The 27,337-nt window shown below is 37.9% G+C and overlaps 1 protein-coding gene across 1 annotated transcript; it reads left to right on the top strand.

Annotated features, from left to right (window-relative positions):
* Nucleotides 1–34: 34 nt before the first annotated feature.
* LOC139690157 (uncharacterized) lies at nucleotides 35–26,332 on the top strand. Its single transcript, XM_071587428.1, has 4 exons — nucleotides 35–73; nucleotides 171–2,647; nucleotides 15,136–20,695; nucleotides 24,458–26,332. The coding sequence occupies exons 2-4, from the start codon at nucleotides 350–352 to the stop codon at nucleotides 24,580–24,582; spliced, it is 7,983 nt and encodes a 2,660-aa protein (XP_071443529.1). The 5' UTR covers nucleotides 35–73; nucleotides 171–349; the 3' UTR covers nucleotides 24,583–26,332.
* The last annotated feature ends 1,005 nt before the right edge of the window (nucleotides 26,333–27,337 follow it).

The following is a 27,337-nucleotide window of genomic DNA, read 5'->3' as shown; positions in this document are numbered from 1 at the left end:
ACAACAAAATCTCGCCACGCATTCATTTGTTTACAAAATGTCCGCGAAATGGTGGATGTTTATGTTATGTTTTGTAAGACATAATTTGTTTTAATACTATCTTACAGTTGTTACACATGTAAATACCTAATTGTTTAATATATTTCACATTACATTTTTTGTCTTTTTAGGTCATTAGCCAGTTTAGAATTGCAACTTAAGTCTGAGAGAAAATTAGAATGACTTTCATATAGAAATTATTTTGAGATGCTGATATGCATTTTCATGCAAGCCTTCATATAATGTGATATCAAAGCCAAATATGCGCTGTTAACCAACGAAAGTTCCTACCGTAAGGCTATCAAGAAAAATGTATGGTTATCAAGGCAATAATTCTCAACCCTACAATTATCAGAATCCTCCTGGACCATCGTATAGCAACATTGGTCAGTACACAGGACCTTATCATTCATATTATAGCAATGCCTCCACTGCCTACAACTCTTTTCCGTCCAATGACCAACCTTGTTCTAGTCTGGGAGTGCTCCCACAAGAATATAGTCAGGTAGGAAATGGAATTCCACGCCCATACTATTTTGATTCCAATAGTAGTTACCCTCGCCCATACCAAGCATTACCATACAATCAGTCAGTGGACTTACCAATCGCAAATTCATACAATACCTGCCCGCGAAACTGTCACTGTTGTGAATCTATAAATCAAAAATATTTTGCCACAAATAATTCTCTTCAGCAGCAGTCAAACACTCAAAATATTTGTGATTCTTCATTAAACGCTTCATATAATGGCTTCAGAAAGGGACTCAGTTCTGGTCGGTGGAGGGAAGGCAGTCAGATACCCAATATTCCTGAAACTAATGATTCGACGGCTGCTTGGCCCATTCCAAAATATGGGACCAACTGCAAGACTGAACCGTGTATGTGGCCTTTGCCTCAGAAGCAGCCTACGAAATTTGAAAATACCGAACATTTAAATACTGGTAATACGTACATTTTGCCTCAACAACACCAAAGAAAACCCATAGCAAGCAATCAAACATATTCTGTAATACATTCAAATTCCATATTGCCTGTTCAGACTTCTCGCCCACCACAAGGAAGAAGCGATGAGCTAATAGCTAATTGCTTCACACCATATCCATGCACTTCAGAGTATAAAAAAAATATTGCTGAGCATACGCCTTATCCCAAGTCACATATCAACAAAGCTCCACTTCCTAGCAGGTCCACCTGCAATCTATCAAGTAATTGTGAAGGAGGTTTTTCCTACAAGTTCTCTCCTGCTAATTCAAACATTTACCATGAAAATCAAAAATGTGCCATTGATTCGCCAAAACTAGTCTCTCAGTTGTCCAACACACTTGTAGAATCAATTCAAAGAAGACTTCCTGGTAGTAACGTTTTGGATGGGACCAATGACATCTCATATTGCCAGAGTGGTCTGATTACTTCAGTACATTCCATAGATGCTCCAACAAGAAGGGCCTACAGTATTCCTACAGAAGGTGACCCAAGAATTTTACTTAATTGTGGTTCTTCTGTGTCAAATGATGTGTTGCCAACTTCCAGATTGTCATTACCTCCAATTCATTCTTTGAAACCCACAATGAGTGGTCCACCCAAAGACTTTTGTGATGAATTCTCTTATAACCCCCTTCGAAGTTCCGAAAAAAGTAACCTTGATGATGGATACAGAATTCCTAGTGCCAGAAACCTTGCGATGTCCAATGTTTCTGTGAGAACTCTGAACCCAATAAACCATGAGAAGGTACCTGACATATCTAGTGAAAATTCATGCAGAATAGAGTTGGAGATGGAAAACAGTTACTCCGTAGCAAATTTTATTCCTAACAATAGACATGGTGGTAAACAATTTTACCCTGAACCACCTTCAGAGTTCTCTGAGACAGATACAAAACACAAAATCCGTAAAGATATGCATGTTAAACCATTACGGTCAATGAGTGGCAATCCTGTAATTGGAGATCTAAGACACTTTCTTTCAACGTGGGACGATGCTGATGATGAAGAAAGCAATTCTGTAGCTCCTTGTGTTCTACCCCTTGGTAATGAATGTCCCCAGGAACAACTTGGAAGGGAGCCTGTATTACAAGGGGAATGTGCTTTGGTTGGCCATCTGCAAGAAAAGGCAGACAATGTTTGTACGGATGAACATGGAAGTTCATCAAACTGTGTTGTAGAGCCTAAAGAACTGCCTGTTGCTTATGAACGTGCCAATTCTTACAAAGTATTCAATGGTTCTTCTGAAACTGACTCATTTAATGTACATGCAGATAGCATCGTGAGTGCCACCAACACAGTTGTGGGTTATTTAGGCATTCCTCCAAAGACGTGTGGTGAATTGGAACCCTGTGCAGAGAAAACTGTATTGATCCCCAAAATTAATACTCTCAATCCTGATGCTGGCGAAACACCTCAAGAAACTTATAATCAATTAGGGTTAAGTCCGCAAAGCAATTCAAATCCTTATGATATTGTTACAAATATTTCTGAAAAGAAGGAATGTAGAAGCAGTTCTTGTGAAGAAAATTTGAATATTCCAGCCATAAGTGTTGAAGAACCATCAACCTCACCAAATGGAAGGGAAAATGGAGTGAATTCAGAAATACCCAGCACAACATCTCATGTAAGTTAATACCTTTCATTTCTTTGCAATTTTTTGCCCTTTAAACTCCTTTTTCAAGTATTTTAGTGGACTATAATGATATAGCTTTACATGCAAGCTACGTTATGCAGTTTCCGCAGTTTTAGGTTGCGTGGGAATGCATTGGAGAAAAACAATGCTTGGAACCTGAGAAAATAATCAAAGAGCATGAGGTAACTTTAAGGGCCAGCTTGACTTGGAGGGAGAAATAGATCAAAACTGTGCAAAATAATGATATTATGCCATTATGTTTGTGAATGCCATTCCTTTAGAACCATTTGTTTAGTGAACCTATAGTAAAACCTTATTATTTCAGATATCAATACTTCAAAAATACTGAATTTTGAAATATAAAAATAAAAAATCGGCAAACTTTGCAAAAAAACTAAAAGCTTTCTTCCCTCTAGATATTTAAAGGCAACTCACACTAAAAGCAACGTAAATAAACCATCATAAGTTCATAATGGTTTAGAGAAAGGTACGATTTGTGTGAGTACCACATCAACAGTATTTCGCATTGGCTATTGGCTAAGTAAACAAGTTGCTAATCTAGGAGAGATAAAAATCCCATGCCTTTATAATGTGCACGTGTATAACTTAGCAATTTGCAAGCACTTGGTGATGGTGTTTGAGAAAGATTTTGGGAATCTGCATTTTGTGTATCTCAGACTAGATCAGAACTTCACATTGTAGTATACACACATTTAAATTTATCGAGGGTGCAATGTAGGAATGCCTTTTCATGTTGTTTGGAGGTCTGCTCTGAAGTTTTGAATGGCATGATATTTCAAATTCAACTGGACTAAAACGACAAGGCTTCACTGTAGGGGAAAATTTTCACGAATTATAATTTACTGTAAGTATTCTGGCACCACTTAGTAAAATTTATTAACTTAATTATTTTCTAAATAAGTATACATTTGACTAGTCCGCCATGCAAAACAATGTTTTTTCGGCTACCCAATTTTTGATACACTGACAATGATATAGATTAGAATGGGGCAGATTTCATACCTAACAGTGTGGGAGGCAAGCCTATACTCAGTAGTAATTCCATGTAATCTATGCACAATCATGTCAACTTAATGAATTAATAAGACATAGAAGAGGACTGATGATGTTTGGTTGGGGACATAGATTATGGCTCATAGTTAGGATAATGTTGATGAGAGAGATATTAGAGAATGCCAAGGAGGAAATTGAGAGAAAATGTTGGTACTTGAGGGCCTGGCAGAACAAGATCAACGTAAGCTAAGGTTTTTGAACTAATTGGGACAGAGTATAATATTCCCTGGGGAAGATAACCAGAATGAAGTGGCCATCGTATATGAGGGGTTATCATAGAGCAAGTGAGTAGTGAAATGCTATTAGTTGGGGAAAAAATTTGATCCAATTATCTTTGTTGTTAATCAAGTATGTATGGTGACAAGTAGTCACAGGAAGGAAGACGTAAATAGGCAATTGAAGCATCAGAGGTAATCTAATAATTTATTTTTTGTGGTAAGAAAGAAAAGTGGGACATAACAGTTCAAATTGAATTCTGTTAATCTCTTACTACATGCCATTCATTCCACCATGCATATGGTATTGTTTAAGTAACAAAGATAATGCAGAAAAATGTAAAAGAATGGTTGAGAAAAGATTCATTGCAAGTGAAGCAAACAAAGTAAGGCTTCATTTTGGTGTAATATTTAGAATATGGTATAAACATAACCCAGACTACATCATTCGCATACCCTTTTAAACCAAGAGCATCTATCATACTTGTATACATGAATTTGACTTGGGACTCTCCCTGTGGACTACAGCCTTGATGTGGTGAAATGGCTTGTGATGACCCCTAGAGCTGTGCTGGTGGGAGCAATGATATTTGCTCCTGAGAACAAAGGAACAAAAAGACAAGCAAAAATTTTTTTAACCCTAATTAACTCAGTACACAAGAACATTAAATTTACAATGGAAATTCGAGAAAATGAAATGCTACATTTTCTTGATCTAAGCATCTCCATAAAAAAATGGACAGCACAGTTCTGCTATCTACTGTAAACCCTGATGCACGGACTAGGTCATACACACTTCTTCCAAGCATGCAATATACCAAAAACTAGCCGCTTTTGACTGCATGATTCACTGGGTATTGACTGTACCCTTAACATCCATAGCCCTTGCTGAAGAAATTACCAATATTAAAAATATAGCGGTGGCTAATGCTTGCACTGAGGAAACTATAGATGAATTCATGGCAAGAAAGCAGAAGAAATTGGTGCTGAGATAAATTAGTACCTCCCATTCCACGGAACAACAGTATTGGCGAAGCATAAAATATACTGGGAAAGCCTCAATCATAATTGTAAAACTCCTTGAAAGACTTTGACATTAAAACAGCCTTCTACAACAAATAAAATCTCAGTCAGTGAAAGGTCCTGTGAAGACACTTAAACGGAGTGGAGTTTACTGCCTACAGTGTGGGGATTGTGAGACATTGGACAGATGGGAAGAAGTCTTCAGGTGCAAGCAGAGGAACATCGCTGGGACTTCAACAGAGGAATAGGAGTGTCACAGTTTGCAGCCACCTCCTCAGCGAGAGTCATCATGTGGACTTCATGCCGCAACTGATGTGCAAGGAGAGGAAGGGGACACGGATGGATGTCCGCAAACAATTGGCCATACTGGCCTGTGTACAGAGAAAGGAAACCATCACCAACAACCTCCTTTTCCCTTTCCACTCCCCCTCCCCAGACATTCCATAATTAATACCTAAGAACCACTAATGACCTCCCCCCCCCCCCCCCCACACCCCAGACCCAGTGACTAACCACTGTATACACCAACCCCTTTCCTCCCTCCCGGTCTCCTTCTCTCCTCTCACATCCACCCCCATCCCAGTTCTCCCCCCCCCCCAAATCCTCTGCACAACCCCTCCTTGACGAAATGTATACGTGTGTGAATTTCTGGTAATCAGTCCAGATGATGCTACAGTGTAGTGAAATTTGTTGAGAGTAATAAATTCTTGCCTGTGGAAATGCAGTCATTTTGATTCTTCCGTCATGCTTTTTTATATATGCTCCTGGTAGGGTCACCCATGTAGAGGCAAAGCTTCCACGGTCATCATCTCACAAAACTCTTGCTAAGCAAAAGGGACAGCAGCAGCACAGAAGACACAGAAAAGGGCAGAATTAAAATGGGGACTTAAAATGTTAGGACAAATATTGGAGTAAGGAAATTAGAAGATAGGTAGTAGTAGTATTTAGGGGAGACGACCGACAGCTGAGGTCATTTGCGCCATAGGGATTGAGCAGAATGGAGGATGGAGAAAAACCCGGCGTCGGCATCAGCCTACTCTTTAAGAAAGGCACCAAGGGGTCTGCAGCTTAACGTCCCATCCGACGGACTGCGCACTCACTCAAAGTGCCCTCCACAAAGTACCTCAAGTACGGATCGAGATACCTCTGAAAAATATTCAACATCACCGGGATTTGAACCCGGGCCCTCTGGGTGGGAAGCCAGTATGCTAGCCCCCACACTATCTCGATCCCCAATAAGAGGATATAAAGCAAGAGATGGAGAAAGGAAGTATACATGTTTAAGGGCTCTGTGAGGTGACCTGGAAGGATAGTAAGGATTAATGGAGTGATAATCATAGATTAATATATAGCAGAGAGCCAATGAGGTGTTGCCATAATATTGAATATAAACATAGTAAGAAGCGTAGTCAACTTAGAGCAAGCAATGAATAAAACTTTACTGGTAAAGATTAAAGGAAAAAAGGACAACCTGGTCATTGTTCATATGTACATGCCACCAAGCAATCATATGAAGGAAGGGATTGATAGGGTATATGATCAGTTGGAAAAAAATATTTGTAAGTGGCCATGGAGAAATATTTGATTGTGATGGGACTATGGTTAAGAACAAGTAATCAATAAGGGGAGAATATAATAGTGTGTTATGTAAGATAGGGCTTGACCATAACACACCCTTCATTTATACAATAAGGGTTTAAACGAAGGAGTGGAAATTATATTAAATTAAAAGATAGTAAGAAGCATAGTTCACTTAGAGCAAGCATCTGATAGAATAATATTGGTTGAATTAAAAGTGGAAATGATGAACTTGGTCATTGCTCTGACAAAAATGTCATTGAAAAATGGTTGTGAATCAACTGAATGTACTCCATCAATGACTTTTTTGACCTAGACTTCAAAACTATTGTATTTAAAAAGTATTGTTGTCCATTCTTGAGTCATTCACTATCTGGTTCTATCATTGTAATGCTTGATGTCATCCACATGGATATCTCCATGGCATAAATGAATAAAGATTATGATTATAAACATGCCACCAAGCAACCATAAGGAGGAAGAAGTGGATAGGGTATATGATCAATTAGAGGTTATAACAGGGGGATTTCCTGCAGGGAAAAATTTGATAGTGACAGTGGATTATAATGTGGTGGTAGGCAAAGGAAGAGATGTTGATGAGTTGGAGAATTACAGTTTAGGAATGAGGAATACCACAGGGAGGGAGCAATTGAGATCTGCAGGAGACATGGGATAATCATCACCAAAACTTGGTGTAGACACCACGTAAGGTGTAGGTGTGCAATGAAAATGCCAGGGGACTTAGAAAGGTATCAGCTGAGCTATCTTATGTGTAGGCTCAGATTTAAGAACAGCATGATCAATATGCTCATTGTTCTGGGTGTGAATGTGGACTATAAACACAATTTATTAGTTACAAAGTGTAGTGTCCAATTCAAAAAGATTAAGCAGGGGGGGCAAGGTTAGAAAAAAGATAGTTGAAGTATTAACTGGATTGACCAGGAAGGAATTTCAAAAGGCTGTAGAGAAAATTATGAGTGAGGGAGAGGAGCTGAGTACTATCAAGAAAAAATAAGAATATATCAATAAAGAGATATCGTATTCCAGAAAAGAAACTATAAGAACTGTTAATAGGAAAATGGCAAGGGTTACAGATGAGATGATTAGAAAGATAGATGGGAGATGTAAATGGAAGAATGTAAATACAGAGTTTGGTAAAAGGAAGTACAAAGAGTTAAATAATAAATTGAAATGGGCAAAAAATTGAGCAAAAGAAGTGTGGTGGACGATGCAGTCTGAGGATATGGAAAGTGTATAAAGGAAGGATGACATTTATGTGTGGTACTAAAAGATTTAAACGCTATCTGGAAGTAAGAAGGGAAAATTTTTGTTAACAATTCAAGAAAAGTCAGGGAAAATACTAGTTGAACCTGTTGTGATCTTCTTGCAGCGTGGTGACGAAACAGGATTTAGGATCTTTAGCAATTATTGAGACGACATGTTCAACTTAACGTGGGGCCGGAAGTGACGTTTAAAAAAAACGACTTCCTACTTTTATTCTACAAAAACAAAAGCAAACACATACAAACATCGCTCAAGCCAGCCCAAAAGAGACAATGTTACCAACCTTGTACAAAACAACAGCAACTTGATTACACATATACAACACCCTCACTTAATCTAGTTGCCCCAGACATTCACATCCTTCATGCAGTTAAAATGTTTTTTCTTAGATAAACTTTTAGTTAGCATATCTGCAGGCATCTCATGTGTTGACTTAAATTTCACAAACACTTTACCATCTGTCACAGCTGTTTTTACAAAATGGAACCTTACATCTATATGCTTAGATCTTTCCTTTACATCAACACAATTGGCATTCTTAACTGCTGACTGATTGTCATTATACATGCACACAGATTCTGTGCCAAATATTTTTCTGCAATCCTGTTTCAAAATTTCCCTCAGGATTCGACACAATATAATAGCTTTCTTGGTACAAGCAGTTAGGCTGACATACTCTGCTTCCGTTGTGGATAAAGCCACACAGGATTGTTTTTTACTTTCCCATGCTACAGCCCCTTTAGCAAATTTAAAAACATACCCTGTACGAGATAGTCTATCAATCTTATCACTGGCAAAATCTGCATCAGCATAGCCCTCAAGGAACCCACCAGATTTTGAGTAGGCAAGGCGATACGTTGATGTGCCCTTTAAATATCTCAAAACCCTTTTTGCCAACTTCCAATGTTCCATATTAAAGCTATTATTAAACTTACTTAATTTTGAAACAGCAAAAGCAATGTCAGGCCTAGTACAGGTCATTGCGTACATTAAACAACCAATTAATCCTTGATAAGGTACATCAGGACATTTATCTGGATCTCCAGGAGCTACATCCAACCCAACTTCCATGGGTGTAGAGGCTGCACAAGCATCAGACATGTTAAACTTAACCAGCATGCTTTTGATGTACTCTTCCTGATCCAGTTCAATTCCCTCACTGGTTCTAGTTAACCTCATCCCTAGAATACTTTTGGCCTCTCCAAGATTTTTCAGCTCAAAATGTTTTTTTAATGATGAAACTAACTTGTTCACAGTGTCACCATTCTTACAAAACACCAAAAAATCATCCACATATACAGCTATTACACAAATATCAAGTCCAATACCCTTAACATAAATACATGATTCTGTTGTCAAATTCTTGAAACCAAGACCTTTAAAAATACTCCGACATTTGTCATACCATGCCTTGGATGCTTGTTTTAAACCATATATTGCCTTATGCAGCAAATACACCTTACTCTCCGCCCCTTCAATTACAAAACCTTCAGGCTGCTCAATGTAAATTGACTCTTTAAGATCACCATTCAAGAAGGCTGCAGTCACATCTAGATGAGTGATATTTAAATCTAGCTCCACAGACAATGCAATCAACAATCTCAAGGCAGAATAACTTACTACAGGAGAGAATGTTTCATGGTAATCAATACCATACTCCTGGGAATAACCCTTTGCTACCAGCCTTGCCTTGAAACGCTCTATTTCCCCAGCTGCATTCACCTTTCGCTTGAAAACCCATTTACATTTTACAACTTTTTTGTTTTCAGGCAAATCAGCTAAAGAAAGGACGCCCTTCCTTGCTAAAGCTTCCCATTCTTCCTGCATGGCCTTCCTCCATTCATCCCCATTTGAAGACAAAGCTTCTTGAACAGTCTGAGGATCACAGTACAAAGACATTGGTTGATTACAGGCTGAATTAATTGATGCCAAAAATAAAACATGATCTGGAAATTCCTTTGGTATTCTATTCCTAACAGGATACCTACTTTCTCCCGGATCAATACTCTCCTCCCTCTGGCTATCATCACCTGAGCTTGAATTTTGCCCACAATAGACACGACCACTTCCTTCAGTCTCAATGTTTGAGGTATCATTATTACCCTCACTACTTGTGCTAGTGTTTTCATTAGTTTCAGCCTGATCATTTATGCTGACCTCTGTCTGGGGCTGGGAGGTGAAACACACGCCCCCCCCTAAAAGTTCAGGCAGAATAATTGTATTCCTCAATGTTTTCCCAGTTAAATGCTCTTCCCTGAAACTGTCCTCAAAAAACACTACATCCCTCGCTTTTGTTACTCGTCCAATGTTTTCAGGATTCGCCAGGAGATAACCTTTGGATTCCTCACAATATCCGACAAAGTAATACCGTTTGGATGTGGCATCTAGCTTTTTTCTCATGGCCTTGGCCACATGAGCATAGGCAATACAACCAAACACCCTCAAATGACTAAGGTCAACCTTATGACCTGTCCATCTCTCCTCAGGTAATTCATTCCCAATTCCCTTAGCTGGTACTCTATTCTTTAAATACACAGCTGTTTTACATGCTTCAACCCAATAGCTCTTAGGTAACTTGCACTCGGATAACATGCATCTAGCCCTCTCTATAATGACGCGATTTGCCCTTTCAGCTAGCCCATTCTGCTCAGGATTATATGGTATCGTTGTCTCATGTTTTATTCCCTTTGCTCTAAGCTCTTCTTGCAGAGCCCGCCCCATGTACTCACTACCATTATCCATCCGCAAACACTTAATCCTGTTCCCCGTTTCATTTTCTACCCTAGCCTTAAAGGTTACGAAACATTCTAGGATAACATGTGTTTCCTTGCCTTTAATGAAGAAGGCAAAAATTTTTCTAGTGCAATCATCAATAAATGTGAGCATGTACAGTTCTCCCCTATTGCCAGGAGGGTCCATTGGACCACACAGGTCTGAGTGCACCAAACTCAGCTTTTCACTCACCCTTTCCGTTCTCGGTCCCACAGTGAAAGGTTTTTTAACAAGCTTTCCTTCTACACATGCCACACACGGTTGAAGAGGCTTATTACATGGATAATCCAGACCACTGGCACGCCCCCTTAATGTCTGCATATTTTTATGCCCCAAGTGCGCTAACCTTCTGTGCCATAATAGCTGAGAATGATTCCCTTCAGTAGTTGCAGCTAATCCCACAGCACCCTCCCTGACAACATTGTCACCTGAGGTACACTGTTTTAAATCTAGACTGTACAACCCATTCTCCTCTGTTCCCGAGGCTTGAATGACTCCCTTTACATGTAAAGTTTCAGCATCAAATAGTTTGCACCCAGATGAATCAAATAAAACAGCAGTACCCTTTTGCACTAACCTATTTACAGACAACAAATTAGTTGAAAGATCTGGCACATAATTAACATTTGATATGGTGGCAGTACTTCCCTGAATCAAATCCATTGATGCACTACCAATACCTGACACTTTGATTTTGTCATGGTTAGCAACTGTTACTTCGTCACTTGCATCTGGTCGAAAATCTGAAAAGTACTCCGTAGTTCTTGCCATATGGGAATTCGCCCCAGAATCAATGTACCATTTATGACTCCCCACTTCACAACGAAGGGCTGTCAACCAGGCAACTGGATTCCCTTTCTTGGCACCCCCACTTGATTTGCTGTTCCCGCACGACACCTTTGCCCCTTCCTCGGGACAATCGCTCTTGATGTGCCCGATCACTCCGCACTTAAAGCACCTGGCCTTTCTCGGATCGAAGGTGGACTTCTTGTTCTGCTTACCTCTGGCCCCGGACGTACTCGAACTCTGCTCCGAGGACGATGAGCACTCTCCCTGATGCCTCTGGTTCCGCTTGGCATAGAATACAACCTGCTGCTCCTTGGAATCTGTGGCCCGTTTGTACCCTTCCTGCAGTAGCCTCTGCTTCACTAGGTCAGACTTGATGACCCCTGTGACTGTATTCTCTAGAGCCATTCGAAACGGTCTGTACTCAACCGTCAGGCCCCGCAGCATCAAAAACCGCGAGCAGCTCGTCGTCAATCTTCTTGCCAATGCTTTTTAGTTTCGCATCGACTGTTGTGAAACGTTGAACATAGTCCTCCATATTTGTGCACGTTCCCAAATTGATGTCGAACAGCTGGTCTATAAGGGCGACATGCCTGTTCACACCCTTATCTTCATAGGTGTGCTGCAGCTTGTCCCACATACCTTTGGCCGTCTTGCACTCCATGACTTCCATTTTCGGTCCTTGTTCTAGTAGCAAATATATTTTCGCCCTTGCTCGCTGTGACTGCTTTCGTTCATGAGCTGACGCGTCCATTGCTACTTCACTCTCCACGTAGTCCCAAAGGTCTTCGTGAAGCAAGTACATTTCCACGTCCATTTTCCACTGCTCGTAATTCACCGATCCTCGCAATTTATCAATTTGAGGCAATGAACCTCCGTACGTGATGTTGTTGATGACATTTGATTCCATTGTACTTGTCATCCAAACACGAGGCAACAATTTACGAGTACAGCTCGGTTGACTACAAGGCCGGAAACAGTTTAATTGAACCTAATTATCTCATGCAAACTGATCTCACACTCCTATTTCCACATTCTGGGCCCATAACCTGTTGTGATCTTCTTGCAGCGTGGTGACGAAACAGGATTTAGGATCTTTAGCAATTATTGAGACGACATGTTCAACTTAACGTGGGGCCGGAAGTGACGTTTAAAAAAAACGACTTCCTACTTTTATTCTACAAAAACAAAAGCAAACACATACAAACATCGCTCAAGCCAGCCCAAAAGAGACAATGTTACCAACCTTGTACAAAACAACAGCAACTTGATTACACATATACAACAGAACCAGGAAAGATCCAAGAGAGGTGGAAGATGTATGTAGAAGAATTGTATAGTGAAGAACTTAGGACAGCAAGGTTAGACATAGAAAAAGAATATGAAGTAGAAGAAGGTAGCTTAAGTCCAGGTTCACTCGATGGTGAGATAGAAAGGGCATTAAGGGAAATGAAATCAAATAATCCCTTGGGATTAGAAAAACTTCAGTGGAACAACGTAAAGATTTAGCAGAGCTTGAGAAGAAGATTTTAAATGGATTAATGCATAGCATTTACGAGGGAGAAATTTGGCCAGAACATTTTGTCATATCAGTTGTAGTTCCTATTCCAAAAAGGGAAAACAGCCAAGTGAGGAATGTAGAACAATAAGCTTGATTTTGCCCGCAAATAAAGTGGTTAACAGGATTATCAGTAAGAGGATGGAGGGCAGGGTAAATGATTTCTTAGGTTATGATCAGTTTGAGTCCAGGAAGGGATGAGGCACAAGTAATGCCATTGCAGTAATGAGGTAACTAATCGAGAGGAACATAGATAGAATCAGGATGTATTTGTCTGTTTTGTAGATTTCAAAAAAGCATTTCATAGAGTAATTGGGTTGAATTAATGAAAATATGAGTAGACTGGTTGGATAGTAGACTTATCCGCAACCTGTAAATGTGACAGACTGCTCAGGTCCAAGTACTGGATGGATAGTTTGGATGGGTAGTGTTGGGAAGAGAGGTAAGACAGGGGTGTCGTATTATCGACTGTGCTGTTCATCGTATATGTGGGAGAAATTGTTAAAGAGAAATGGGTAGAATTGGAGGTAGGAATGAAAGTCGTTGGGGAGTTCATAAAATCAGTTAAGTTTGTGGATGATCGAGCTTTAGTTTGTACTACCTTGATCAAAAAGTTCCCGGAATAACCACCGTGTGGCGCTCCCATCGTTCCGATTTGAGTTCTGTTTTTTTTGTTAAATTGGTACATCTGTTGTTGATATTCCCTTCAAATCTTAGTGTCATAACTTGACATTTGCAAAAGTTACGTAGCCAAGAGTACATCTATCTCTGTGTGTGTTGGCGATTTTTTACAATTGCAGAAATGGATTTAAATTTGCAACAACGAACTTGTATTAAATTTTGCGTAAAAAACAGATTCAGTGGCGCACGGACGTTGGAAATGTTGGAAAAGTGTTTCGGCAACGATTCTCTAAAAAAAACGGTCGTTTACCAGTGGCACGAGCGGTTCAGAAGTGGTTGTGAGTCAATCGAAGATGATGAACGCAGTGGCAGACCATCGACATCGAAAGTCGGTGAAAAAATTGATAAAGTAAAAGAAATGTTGGTCAATAACCGCAAATTAACCATCAGAGAAATAGCGGAGGACTTGAACATTGCCTATGGATCCGCCCAAGACATTGTGGTTAATGATTTGGGTTTCCGTCATGTAGCAGCAAAGTTGGTGCCAAAAGACCTCAATTTCATGCAAAAAAGAGACCGTGTTGACGTCGCAAAAGACATGATTTGCGAGGCTGAATCCGATCCCACATTCATCAAAAGGATCATTACTGGAGACGAGACGTGGGTTTATGAGTACGACACGCAATCCAGACATCAGGCAAGTGAATGGCGTTCACCAAATGAGCCGAGACCAAAAAAACCACGTCGTTTTCAGTCAAAAAAGAAGGCAATGCTGACGGTTTTCATGGATTACAACGGTGTAGTGCATCATGAATTTTTGCCAGAAGGCCAGACAGTAAACAAAGAGTATTATTTGGGCGTTATGAGACGTTTGCGTGAAGCAATTCGCCGAAAGAGACCAGAAATGTGGGCAGAAAACTCGTGGATTTTGCACCATGATAACGCACCGTCGCACAGTGCTATCATTATTCGTAATTTTTTGATGAAAAATGCAACAAATACCATCCAACAGCCACCGAATTCACCTGATTTGGCTCCCTGTGACTTCTCTCTGTTCAATCGAGTTAAAAAACCATTACGGGGAACGCGTTTTAGCAGCCGAGAGGAAGTAATGGAAAAATCGCAGGAAGCACTGATGGACATACCGAAAACCGAATATAAAAAATGTTTCGAGGATTGGATCAAGCGCTGGCATAAGTGTGTTGCAGTCGATGGGGATTACTTTGAAGGGGACAATATAGATTTAGATGAATAAACTTGTATTTTTAATTTTCTGAATAAATTCCGGGAACTTTTTGATCAAGGTAGTAATTCAGACATGAGTTTGTGAAGTCACCTCCATAAAGTCAAGCATCTAAGTGCCCAAATAAGAGAAAAAGTCGACATGGAGCATGACTTGAAATGAACAAAATTTCCATTGGAACTCAAGTCTATGTATGTGTATAACAATTTTTGATTTGATTAGTTATAAAGTTAGTTAGTAATTCATCTTGGTCCATGCTTGGTAATGTTGCTGCATAATTTGAAGGCATTGCGTCATTGATTTCATGGATTCATATTTTTTATAGGTTGTCCCATCTGGTGTACTGAATGGCACATCTACAAAAGAAAAAGAGGGAGACGCTCTGCAGCAGCATTCATTGGATGGAATTGTGGGGCATACAGAGGAATCATGTTCCATCAGAAATGTAGGAAGAAAGATTTCTTGCAGTGAGGATTCAGAATCTCCTAGTAAAATATGTACAGGGACTAGTGAAGATAATCTAGTGTCTGAAGCAGTGGGTAGAACAGTAATTTCTAGCTCATCACCCAGGTCACCCAAAGCCATATATTCACCAAATGATGCTCTTAACTGTGATCCTAGTCCAGAATTCTACTTACCCTCAGACAAGCCAGAATATTCTTCTTTCATTTGGCCCAGTTCTAAATCTAAGGAATGCGTCTTTGATCCAAAGGATGATATTGTTGAAAATAATCCCAAAATGTTTCAAGATAAGCAAGTCGCCATCAACGAAGTGGAAAGTGGCCATGATGTGGATGGTGAAACGGCCGCAAGTCAGGATTTGAGAGCTGATACGTGCAATGATGACTGCATTCAGAATGGAAAATGTGGGTCTGGAATTAAAGAAAGTACACTCAAAGACATTTCATGCAATGGTGATGTTGCTGAGCATGTCAGTGTTCCTGTTGTCAAAATGAATAGTTTCCTTCTTCCAGAAAATAATTCAAAAAACCCTCCAGAACAAGTACTGCCTGCTACTAGGGAAAACAGCTTTGTCTCCAGTAAAGAAGTTGCATCATCCCACCAGGAAATTACTGCACAGGATGAGTTAAATAGGGAAACTGGTGTCTCTCCTCAAAGGATTACATTTGATGGAATATTTAATCCTTTTGAAGGGCACCAGGAACGGAGTATTTTGAACTCTGTGCAGTCAACTGAAGATCCATTATTTAATATGGAAATTGAAGGTAGAGATGGAGATAATGGAAAATCATCGCTGAATCAAGATGGAGGCATTTCATCCAAGTCAATTTGGTTAAAAAATAAGCTTAAGTTTAAAGAGAGTAGAATGAAGGCTTCTAAAAGAGTTACCAAGAAATCCTCATACTTTGCTGTACTCCAAATTGGAAGAAAATATATGAGGCTGAAAAATCAAAAGAGATTAAGTTTAGCTGAGAGAAGGAATGAATTACGTAATGCAATAAAATCCACAGGCATGATAGAAAGAACAAAAAATGTACATTTGATGGAGAAAAAACCTGTGAAAAATCATTTTGAGAGTCTAAGTTGCAAAAGGGACAGCCCTAATGATATTTCCTTGAAGGAAAGTCAAATAATTAATATTGAGGTCAAGAAAGAACCAGAAAGAGAGCCTGCTTGTGTAGCTGGTGGTTATGATAAAAATGGAGACATTTTGGAAGATGTCCACCAGTTAAAGAATACAGACAATGAGTTACAAAAGACTTGTTCAATTCTCTCTGGGGAAATCAGGTTACTTGGAGAGGGAGATGCAGTGGCCTATCCTGAGAGTGAAACTGTTGATGAAATTCCATCTGATGAAAATACTATTGAGGAATTCTTATGTGTTGAGGAGGGAGAAAGTCATTTGGTAAACTTTGAAGGGAATTGTGTAATTGGAAATGTAGAGGTCTTCATGGGAACTGTGGAGGATGCCAATAGTTTTGAGGAGGCCATTGAAGGAGCAGATATGGAAAATGTACTGCGTGAAGAACCTTTGATTCCAGAAGAAGCAAATAATATGCAGTATTGGTGTAATTATGAGCTAGGCAATGACTTAGGTGTAGCCATGGAAATTGAAGTGGGGTCAGAAATTTACTCCTCTGACAATGTTGAATCAAAACAGCAAGTAGAAGAAGATATTTTGTCATGCAAAGGCATGAATGACAGAGTAGGATGTATTGGCTTGGAGAAAGAAGTACCTGACTGTCAAGAAAGGGAAAAGATACCTGTTAACCCTTCCATTGACTTAAGTGATGCTAAGATTATTGATGAGCAAACCACTGGGAATAAGGACCATTCGTCTGAAAAATTATTTGACAACAAAGACCCGTGCATTTGCGAGAAAAAACAAGAGAAGAATGAAAAAGGTGCCTTGAATATTAATAATAGTATTGCATGTAGTCAGAATGAAAATTATCCTGAGGAAGTTTCGGTCACGCATAGATCTGTCATCAAAGATGTCAACAAAAGTATGGATAATATTAACAATAATTGTGACGAAGCCGTGAGTCAATATTTTCAGGAGCATAAAGATATGGGAGATATTCCTTTTCCAGAGTGCCATTCAGCAAGTGCTATGAATGAAGACATGATGTCAGGAGCCAGCCAAACCCAAAACTCTGAGAAGGAAGCTTGTGGCCAAGAAAGTAAAGAATACATTCTGTCTGCAAAGTCAACATCAAAAGAGGTATCTTTAAAAACCAAAGAACATAAACCATTCCACAAAAGATTAAAAAAATGTATTAAAAATATGATCAATTCTGCATGTAATTTAAATGAGGGGGATCTTGCAAGATCGCATTCCAATTGGTATTCAAGCATAGAACTTCCAACAGAAAAGAACAGAATGATCAATGCTGTATCTTCCGATGATATTCATAGTGAAGATGACGCAATCTCAGCTCCTCTCCCACCGCAAGTTTCTGAATCAATTTCTGAGGAAAGCAAAGGAATAATTACTGTAAAGAAGGACATTGTTCATAAAGATGGAGGTGTGAGTCACATTAATGCAGTAGAAATGAATGGTTGCGATTGTTCAGGGAGATTAGATCCATTACTAATTCATGGATCTTGCAAAAACAAATTATCAACTGTAGGCAATCAGAACCAAAGGAAAACAGAATCTAGAAATGAAGACCAAACTAGTTTATCCAACAGCAGTAACGAGCATTTTGGTGGGGCTAGTGACAAAATGGCAAAGAAGCAATCTATTAAACTTAAATTTATCTACAAGTCTAGTAGAGTTATAGATCCGATTAAGGAACATGAAGTCATCGATCATCAACCAGAGCCTTTTAATAAGAAACCACTTTTAAAAACAAAGGCATCATTGAAGAGTTTTGAAAACCTGCAGCTAAAAAATGTGATTAGTCCAAAGTTTGGTTTTTGGAAAAACAGATCTTGGCACCATAGAAGAATATTTCATCGGCATTTGAAAAAATCCTCTCTCCAACAGAACGTGTCCAGCATCCCTCCTCAAGTAATGCCTCAATCTCCCAAGCATAGATTGCCTCAGATCCTGGAAATATGTTCCGTCCCCCCTCCTGAACCTCTCTCACCTCTGCCAGTGTCCGAGGACACCCCCAACACAGCTTGTGAGAATATCTCCGTTGAAGCATCTCACCCGGCATGCAAAATGAAATATTTGGATAAAAATGCCAATGAAAATACTGTCTTTCCCTCAAATTATGCTTTTTTAGGTTTTAGGGATCATTCTGATGATTCAGCGACTCTGAATCAACCTGTCGTTGACCCCGAATTTTCCTCAATTCATGAAAATGGAAATGTTTCTCAGGCTGCCCCTGAAATGAATTGCATTTTGGCTGACTCGGTGCATTCCAAATCTTTGCCTGCTATTCCCGTCGAGCAATATAATGGGAAAGAAATTCCTACAGAAGAAGCGACCAAATCTATGGGACAAAATGAAGAAGATGCTGCTACTGATTCAGTTTTTCTCGATGCATGTCCTGCAAAAGATACCATTCCTGGGGAAACAAGAGTTGATTCAAATTGGTCAGCAGTGAATAGCTCTTTGAATGTGGTGAACTCTAGTTCAGGTGCATCTCCTCATGTTCGAATGTCCTTCAAAAAAGTATTAAATGGAAGTAAAAAGAATGTGTGGATGAAGAGGCCAATAGCAGATAGTCCTATGGAAAATCAAGACATTTTTCTTCCAAGAAAATCAAAACAAACCAAAAGAATGAGCTCTACAGAAGGTGAGTCGCCATTGCCCAAAGTTACCATTAAGAAGAAAAGTGGAGAAAAGGGATACCAAAGTTTTCTGTCTGGCTTCTCATCAGCTTCATCTTCACCCTCCACATCACCAACATTCCTGTCAAAATCCAGTTCTCCATTACACTTGCTGCCAAATACTATAAAGCCCTCAATGCCCTCTCCAGAGGAAAGTGCAATGAATGTAGAGCCAACAAAGGAGTTTCATGCTTTGCTGGAACCCACTGGAGTCAGTAACTCAAACTCGGTTGTTGATGTTGAAATGTCAGCTAAAAATTCCAGTGTTGACCATGCATTATATACAAATGTGGTGAAGAAGAAGGAGGGGTCTGGACTGGTGTTTGTTATCAGAGGGTTAGGAGGCAAAATTAAAGGTTGCTCTGTAAAAGATAAGGATGAAGAAAATAAACAACCCACTCCAGCCGAGGAATGTGTCCCTAATAATAGCAATGTGCAAGACACATCACTGTCTACGTGCACAACAGGTGCAGGAGATGATGATTGGGAATTAGGTCCCTGGAGCGTGTGGCAACCTGTGGTGAAACTGTCCCGTAGTTCTGAGTTGGATCACTTGGCCCTCAAGCTTAATTCCGTTCAGGAAGATGACGAAGGAAAAAATGCTTGTGGAAAGCTCCCTGATTTCCAAGAGACCCCCAGAATTGAAGATTGTCCAAATGTCTGTAGAGATTTTGTAGTTTCAAATCACATGCATCGTCATAGTCAGGATGATTCAAAGGAGCTTGATAAGAAAGGAAAAGTACCCAATGAGACAGACTCCTGTCAAAATCAATCTGGCGAAATAAAACAGAATAAGAAGGTGGCCCATATTAATTTCAGTAGCAGCAAATTAGAGTTTGACATGGTAATGAAGGAGTGTGATCGCCTAATCATGCCAAAGAAAAAGCCAAAGTCTGGAAACAAATTCCAGTCAGCACACGTGTCTGCTGCAGTGAAGAATATTCAAGTTTTAAGAACTGCAGGTTGTGATGTGAAAGGGAAAGTACTTCGTGAGAGTGGCACACCTGAGCAGGTGGATAACAAATCCTCAACTAAAAATGCACCATTAGTTGAGGATCAGGTGAAAATTGAATGTGCCAGTGAGAGCATGGCAGATTCAAGCATTCTTTCGAAAGGGACTCCTTCGGATGACAAAATAAAGAATTCGGGGGAAAGGGCATGGGAAAACGGAGGTAAGCGAGGGAGTTGTAATGAGGGTGATGACCCAGGTACAAAAGCAAAGAGAAAAATTGGGGGGGAGGGTGTTGCTAGTGAAGTGGAAAGTGCTGTGAAACTTGAAAATTCCAAGATTTTATCCTCGCCTGAGATGAAAAGTTTGAAAGTTCCTCAAATAAGTGTTCCTGATAAACAGCAGGAGGTAAGAGTAAAGGAAAAAGTGCTGCAGGGCAACTTTGGGCCTAATGGATCACCATCCTTAGTCCAACAGCCTATTAAGGAGATAGTGCAGAGTAAGCCATTGAAATGTGAGAAGGAAAGCCATGCTAGACCTAATGATCGATCTCCCTATGTATGCGAGGCTTGTTGCAGGGCATTCTCATCTCAGAAATGGCTGTCACGTCACTGCAAAGGGGTGTCTCATTCCAGAGTGGAAAATGCTCAAAGGCAGGCAGTTCAAGCTCTGCTTTTATTGCTGACAGGTAAGGCAGACTCCATTTTTTTCTGTTTTTTTAATGTCTAAATCAGATGGTAGAGTAGCCTAGTGGGTTGAGCTTTCAGTGCTGACTGAAATGTCCTGGGTCAAATCCAAGGTGAACCCTTTGGACCTACCATGTTTACTAAGTGGTTGTGTTTTTCTGGTTGCTACAGGTATTACTCTATGAGAAATCAAATGGTGACCCGTGGGTACTCATATTTGCTCTACCGTCTTAAACAGATTGGTGGTTCAAGTAGTTGGACAGTTCTTATGCCATGATTTTTAATATTAAAATTAATCTCTTTAAGCATGTCTTGTGTGTCATTGAAATGATATAAAAATCTGAATAAGAGAGTGAGATAATTTCCCTTCTACATGTGTATAATGATAATCAATTATGATGCTTAAGGAGAGCTTTGTAATCGATGAAGAATCTGGGAATTCCTAATTTATATGCATGCATGCAAATTAAGTTTTTTTGAATATATTGAAAGCATTAATGTAAGAATATTTTTCAATTGAGGTGACCATAAAGAAGACTGATATTTGAGAACTTGGAAATGGATTATTGAAGCATACAGTGTTTTCAAAGCATGAATCTGAAAGTCTGAGGAGTTTTGGTTAATAAGGCCAAGAAATTAAATGTAGAATTAGTGATTTTGTGAATGTGTTCCTTGAAAGTCAATCGGGAGCCAAGTTTTTTAATGACAGAGTTTGAGGTTAATGATGAACTATCTAAAATGTAAATTAATAATAGATTTTTTATATCTGTAGAATATAACAGTATAACATGAAGTTATGATGAAGCCATCTTGGGCAAGCATTGAAATTTTAGAGCAATTATTAATGTGCTGAGGAAAATGATGGGTCTTGAGTTAGTCAGACGGCAAAGGGATTGCACAATTTTTTTATTTCTGTGGGAGACCAATGTGTTACGCTTAGGTTAAATATGGATTGTACAAAAATGATAGTAATCAGATTTTGATAGCAGTGGGAAGGCTAAGTAAATCACTATAGAAGGAGTACATAAGTAAAGAACAGAGTAGTTGAATTAATTAGTCTGCTCTTTTGTCAGAAATATAAAATGGGTATGGTATCAGTGTTCTTTGCTGTTGATGGGAATACACGAAAAGAATAATTGTCTCCGAAAAGAATAATTCCCGATATAATCATTTTTCAGCCAGAGATCGGACTATTTAATCACAAACATATGAAAAATCAATATTATATCATGAAGATCTTCATTGACCATGATGTGGAAGGAGGCGTAATTGCCACGAGTTACCCTTAGTTGTTCAATTTCAACCGACGAGTCTGTAATTTCCGGAAATTGTTCCTTTGGATGCTCCATTACTTTTTCTTTGGTTGTGTCTGGAGTGAAGTTCCAGACATGTTGATTCGATTGTTTAGGGACTCCAGAAAGAAAGCACTTCTTAACCGAGAATCCTATTGCTGGACGAAGACGTGTGCGTCTACAATGAACGATAGTGTATTCCTTGTTTTTGATGTCAGGAACGCTCAAATCTTTTTTTTCTCTAGTTTCAACGGTGAAAGTCTCAGAAATAATTTGGGCATCAGAAACAGGCCAGAGATCATTCAAGATATCAGGTGTTAGATTAACAGAAGTCTCACCCGGGTACTTTGAGTTCCGAGTAATTGGTTGTTCATAATCCGTTGCAGTAGATTACAATTTCTTGCCTGTTAGGGGAATATGTTGTACAATTTAAGGCAAAATTTGCTTCAATACTCTAAAGATTTAACAGCCCCTATGCTGTCATTGAATTTCTCTTGCAAAAACATTTTTACTAGTATTTTTTTTTAATATCAATTACATTTTGGTTTCACTTTTTCATTTTGTAGAGTCCACATCTATGTTTTCAATTCAGCCCTAGGGTTTCACGTGTTCAGAGAATATTAACCTTTGAAATGTGCAATGGCTAATACCATCCCGTCTCGTAAGAGTTAGAATCATGCAAAATTAATTACTGACCTTAATTGGCAATAAAGATGTAATTATGTTACTTAATTTTAACAGTTGAAAATATTTTATTGTAAATATTAGTGTATCTTACTCAGTGGACCTTCTGCTTCATTTATCATAATAATTGAAGTAATAATTTGTCATGATTCAGCATTCAATCTATCTAGATCTGTATTCTCTATGTAATTCACGTGATGTTCAAAATATTTATTTTTTGTATGAATGACCAAAAAAAGTATACAGAGCATGAGATTACAGACTTGTGTATTCTCAGTATACTAATGGAATGCTGCATGAATGTTGAAATCCCATGCAAATATTTCATTAGTGTACATATATGATGGTTGGCAATCATAATGAGTACCTACCTAGAAGAATGCTGACCATGCATGAACATTGCTTTCATTGTCTCACATTGGTCCAGCAATGGTTGTGATTCATCAGGGCTGCAACTAGCTTTGCTAAACCCTTTCATAAAATTCCATGAGCCGGTTTCTCAAAGTTACAAAGTCAATTTATCAGTCCTTCTAGCAATAATTATAAAGTTTATTAGAACATCAAGCAAATGTCAGTCTCTACCTCTTTTCTTTAATAAGGTTTATTTTATTTATTGAGATTTATTTGAATCATCATCTAGCAGAAGATGAGGTATTCCTTATTTTGTCTGGTTGATGAAAATCTAAATTTGAAATATAGTTTAGTAAAAAAAATTAAGACTTTTCATGAGCCAATAATCAAGCATATGACTTGGGGAAATTCCAGTGTGTATCTTTAATGCAAAGACCTTTGAACACTGGCTATGAATGTTTACATTTTATTGAATTTATTCCCAAACATTTACTTTAATGTCCATTTATCTTGACATTCATCTTCATTGCTTAATTTTCATTATAAAATCTGAAATAAACTTTTGGTTGTTTTCTTGTCTCTTCCTTATACTTGAGCTAAGGATTTACTATTTATACATTTTTTAAGCTTAAGGAAAATTTTAACTTACACTCAGCCCATCTGAAACTTACTAATGTAGAGTATACTATGAAAAGCAGGTGTCAAAAATATTATACAATTATATGTTTTAGAATTTTCCTCATGAAAAAGGCAATATAGTGGCACTTACATTGACTTTTGTAACATAAGAAATAAGGCCCATGACTTGGTGTGAACTACAGATTGCCACATGAATAGTTGAAATATTTGTTTTTTTCAATTGTGATATTTCATGCTTTACATGTATAATTTACCCCAATATGAACTAGCTCTTGCTGATCCATAAGAGGTTATTTCTTTGTGGGTGATAATATGTTCCCAATGAAAAGTATCAGTGGGAAATGAGAACAAAAATTATTGAGAAAAGTACAATGGATGCAAAAATAATGTTCATAATGGTGTAGTAATGCAATTGTGTGGTGACCTTAAGCAAAGTTTGCAGGAATTTATTCCAGAGTGATTCAAAATTTGTAGGGAATACAAGGAGCAAGCTTTTTCTGAATAAAACGGGTAAATATTTTTATTGTTCATCCATTGTATGAAAATTAATATAATGTTGCCTGAGATAAAGAGTATTGATATGAGAATGATTGCATAATGAGTGCCTCATCAAGCATAGAAGGGGAAAAGATAATGCTAACATAATCCTACATTAGTTTTGGGGGTAGTGTAATCTTATAATCAAAATTATGTACATTGCTCAGAGATCTGTTACAAAATGTCTCCCCTGAATTTTTAAATTAGTCAGTGCTTTTTCGTTATCAATATTTTCAACTAATATCAGAATTAATTTTTCAGGCAAAGAGTCACACCTCCTTCAGCCACTAACTGAAAAAGAATTCTCTCATTTGAAGCGGTGGTCTTCACATGCTGTGCCATCACCTTTGCAGCTGGCTCTGAATGACTTTCTCAATACAACTTAATATCATCATCTTTTGTAATTTATTAAATCATTGGGACCAATTTTAAATGCTGATTATTATCACAACCATGTCTATTTTTATCTACTTTTGTACTTTAAGAAGTTGTATGCACAAGAGTTGTCATGTTGCACCATCTCTTGTCTAAACATTTATTTGAAATTCGAGTGCTGTGTGCATTATAGCTTGATTGATTGTTAAAGATGTGATTGCTGTTTTCATCATTGCATTTGGACATTTTTGTTACATGTTCCCACCGATTGATGAAATATCTTAACAAATTTGATACATAGCACAGTGTGCAAAAATTTTTTTACAACTTATATTTTCATAAGTGTAAATTCCTTAAAAGTTCCCCCAAAGCTGTAGTCAAATTACAGGAGCTATATACTTGTTATTGCGTATAAAAAGTACAAACTTATAGTGTGCTGTGAAAAGTTTGTGGTGTGGTTGTTTTAAAAATTTTAGTAGTATGTTAAATGTGTTGTCTTATTTGTTGAGTTTTAGTATCCTATATTTTCTTTTGTTAATGATAAATATAGTTAATTCTCCTATATAGATCTGGTGAATGTAAGTTGTTACATATATTGTTTATTTCAAAATATTATTTTAACATTAAGAGACATTCCTCATTTTAGAGCTTGAAAATTCCCAGTTTTTTTTACAGATCTGGTAATATTATTTATGTAAAGAAATGAAAGAAAAGAATTTTACATTACATATTCTTAAAAGTCATTTGCATTCCTTTTGTAAGAATATTGTGTGAATTTTTGTTTCATAGCTCAATACATTGGGACCATTTTTTAAAATTCTTGATTCTTTGCCATCCTGTTTAATTGAATTTTAATGTGCTTAACGAAAATCTGTGCATTATCTGTGAAATACTTTCTTTGACCAAATCAAGTACCTATTTGTTGAGATGGATGTAACAGAAAAACTAAATCTCTTCAAGTATGTACATAGTCTGACTATGCTTAAGGATAAAGCTACTATTTAATGTGCCTTTTAGAAAACCTTGTGTGGCCTTGATTGTGCCTTTCATTGTGTGAATTTTATCAATTTAATGTTTTCATATGACTTTGCATTTGAATAAGCTAGTGGTGTTATCCTAGTCTGGAATTAGGTGTTTGCGTCAATCCATATGCTAAAAATTGATTTATCATTACCACTGATTAAGTACAAATGTGAGTTTATTCATCAACTAGGCACAACTACTGTTTGGAGATATGTCATTGGTGGATTCACTATTTCCTGTATCATTGCATGTGTTAACTTTGGATGAAGTTTGAAATGGCCATATACCCTGTTTTGCATTATAATAGAAGTGTTTTATCACCATGTTTGAATGTTTCAAGATACATATTATATTTACCAGAATCTAAGACTTCGTTTTTTTTCTACAGTCAACTTTGGGATGAGTCCAACTTCTCCAATTAAAGCAATAGTTACTTCAAAGTTGTTAAACAAAAAATATATTATTGTGCTCGTTTTTCTTATGATAGCCTTAGAAATGTTAAAAGGTGTGTATGTTTAAGTTTTTGAAGTATATATACATATGAAGCTTTAAGTTTGTTTTCATTTTAATATAAGGTACATGGATCACTCCCATGTTTTAGGCCATCTTAGATTCTGGTGTATGTGTTGTTTCATTGACTTGCAACTATCAATCTGATAGTTCTGTGATATCCTGAATTTGGTTAATATTTGAGTTGTGTATATTGCATAGAGTATATAGAAGTGTTATTTGAGGACATTAAATATATCCATAAGAAATTACTTGGTTTTTCATTTCAATATAACTTGTTTCTGTGATTTTGATAAATAACAGTTTTACTTTAATGTGAATTTTATCTTTTTGAATAGGCACCTAAACTAAAATATGCCCTTTGACAAATACTGCATTGCATCTAAGAATATCTTCACTAGATACAGAAAACCCCGTTCAAGGACGCATAGCGTCCAATCAAATGTCCAAAAGAGAGGTCTTATTATGCAAATAAATAACCACAAAGATCTTTCAATGGCCACTAAGAATGCAGTAATGAGTGCAATTAGTCCAACGACCGTCACCACTGCCAAGACTTCCACAAGTTTCACTGCAACCACCATTTCTGTCTAAAAGAGAGTATCCTCATGAGTGAAACGATACTGTTTACGGAGTAAAAAAGTAATATCTTCAAATATCAAAGTTGGTAGTGGTACCTTGTCTTTTATTATTTGAACGGTAGGCGGGAACTCGTTGTGCATTCTATGATGCGCCCGTTAATATTCAAGGTAACATTTTTATTCAGATCATTTCATCGTGCAACAGGTGAATGAAAATTTAGACTTCAGTTTGTAGAAATTTTACTATCAAGAAGAAAATCAATGTGATTATCTATGGCAACAATGTTATTTACACACTCATTCCACAACTTGTGCGCGTCATCCGTCGTTGGCCTACTGGTTGCTGGCTAAAACTATCTAATTGTTCGTAAATTAAGTTATTTTTGAATAGTATTAATGTGCAGCACAACTCGGAAACTGGATTCTCTACTCGGAGGCGAATATTATTTATGTTTTCGTTTATTATTTCAAATGTCAGTCACGGGGCACACTCCGGGTAATTTTGAAAATGCGATTAAAGCAATTTCGTCCATATGTGAATTACACACGTTTTTCGTTTCTAATTCAAAAGCTCTCAAAACTCCATTTTATCACTGGGACTATAGAATCTTTCGATATTAATTTTAAACTGCATCTACTTGTTCCTGGAGAA

The sequence above is a fragment of the Hetaerina americana genome, unplaced genomic scaffold (assembly GCF_022747635.1).
Source record: "Hetaerina americana unplaced genomic scaffold, ioHetAmer1.1.p SCAF_3, whole genome shotgun sequence".
Lineage (NCBI taxonomy): Eukaryota > Metazoa > Arthropoda > Insecta > Odonata > Calopterygidae > Hetaerina > Hetaerina americana.
The sequence above is the reverse complement of the archived record's forward strand: the minus strand, read 5'-3'. Positions and strand labels throughout refer to the sequence as shown.

Coding starts and splice junctions, on each gene's coding strand:
- LOC139690157 (XM_071587428.1), top strand. CDS start 350: ATGTATGGTTATCAAGGCAATAATTCTCAACCCTACAATTATCAGAAT. Junction 2,648..15,135: donor TACCCAGCACAACATCTCAT/GTAAGTTAATAC, acceptor TATTTTTTATAG/GTTGTCCCATCTGGTGTACT. Junction 20,696..24,457: donor TCTGCTTTTATTGCTGACAG/GTAAGGCAGACT, acceptor TTAATTTTTCAG/GCAAAGAGTCACACCTCCTT.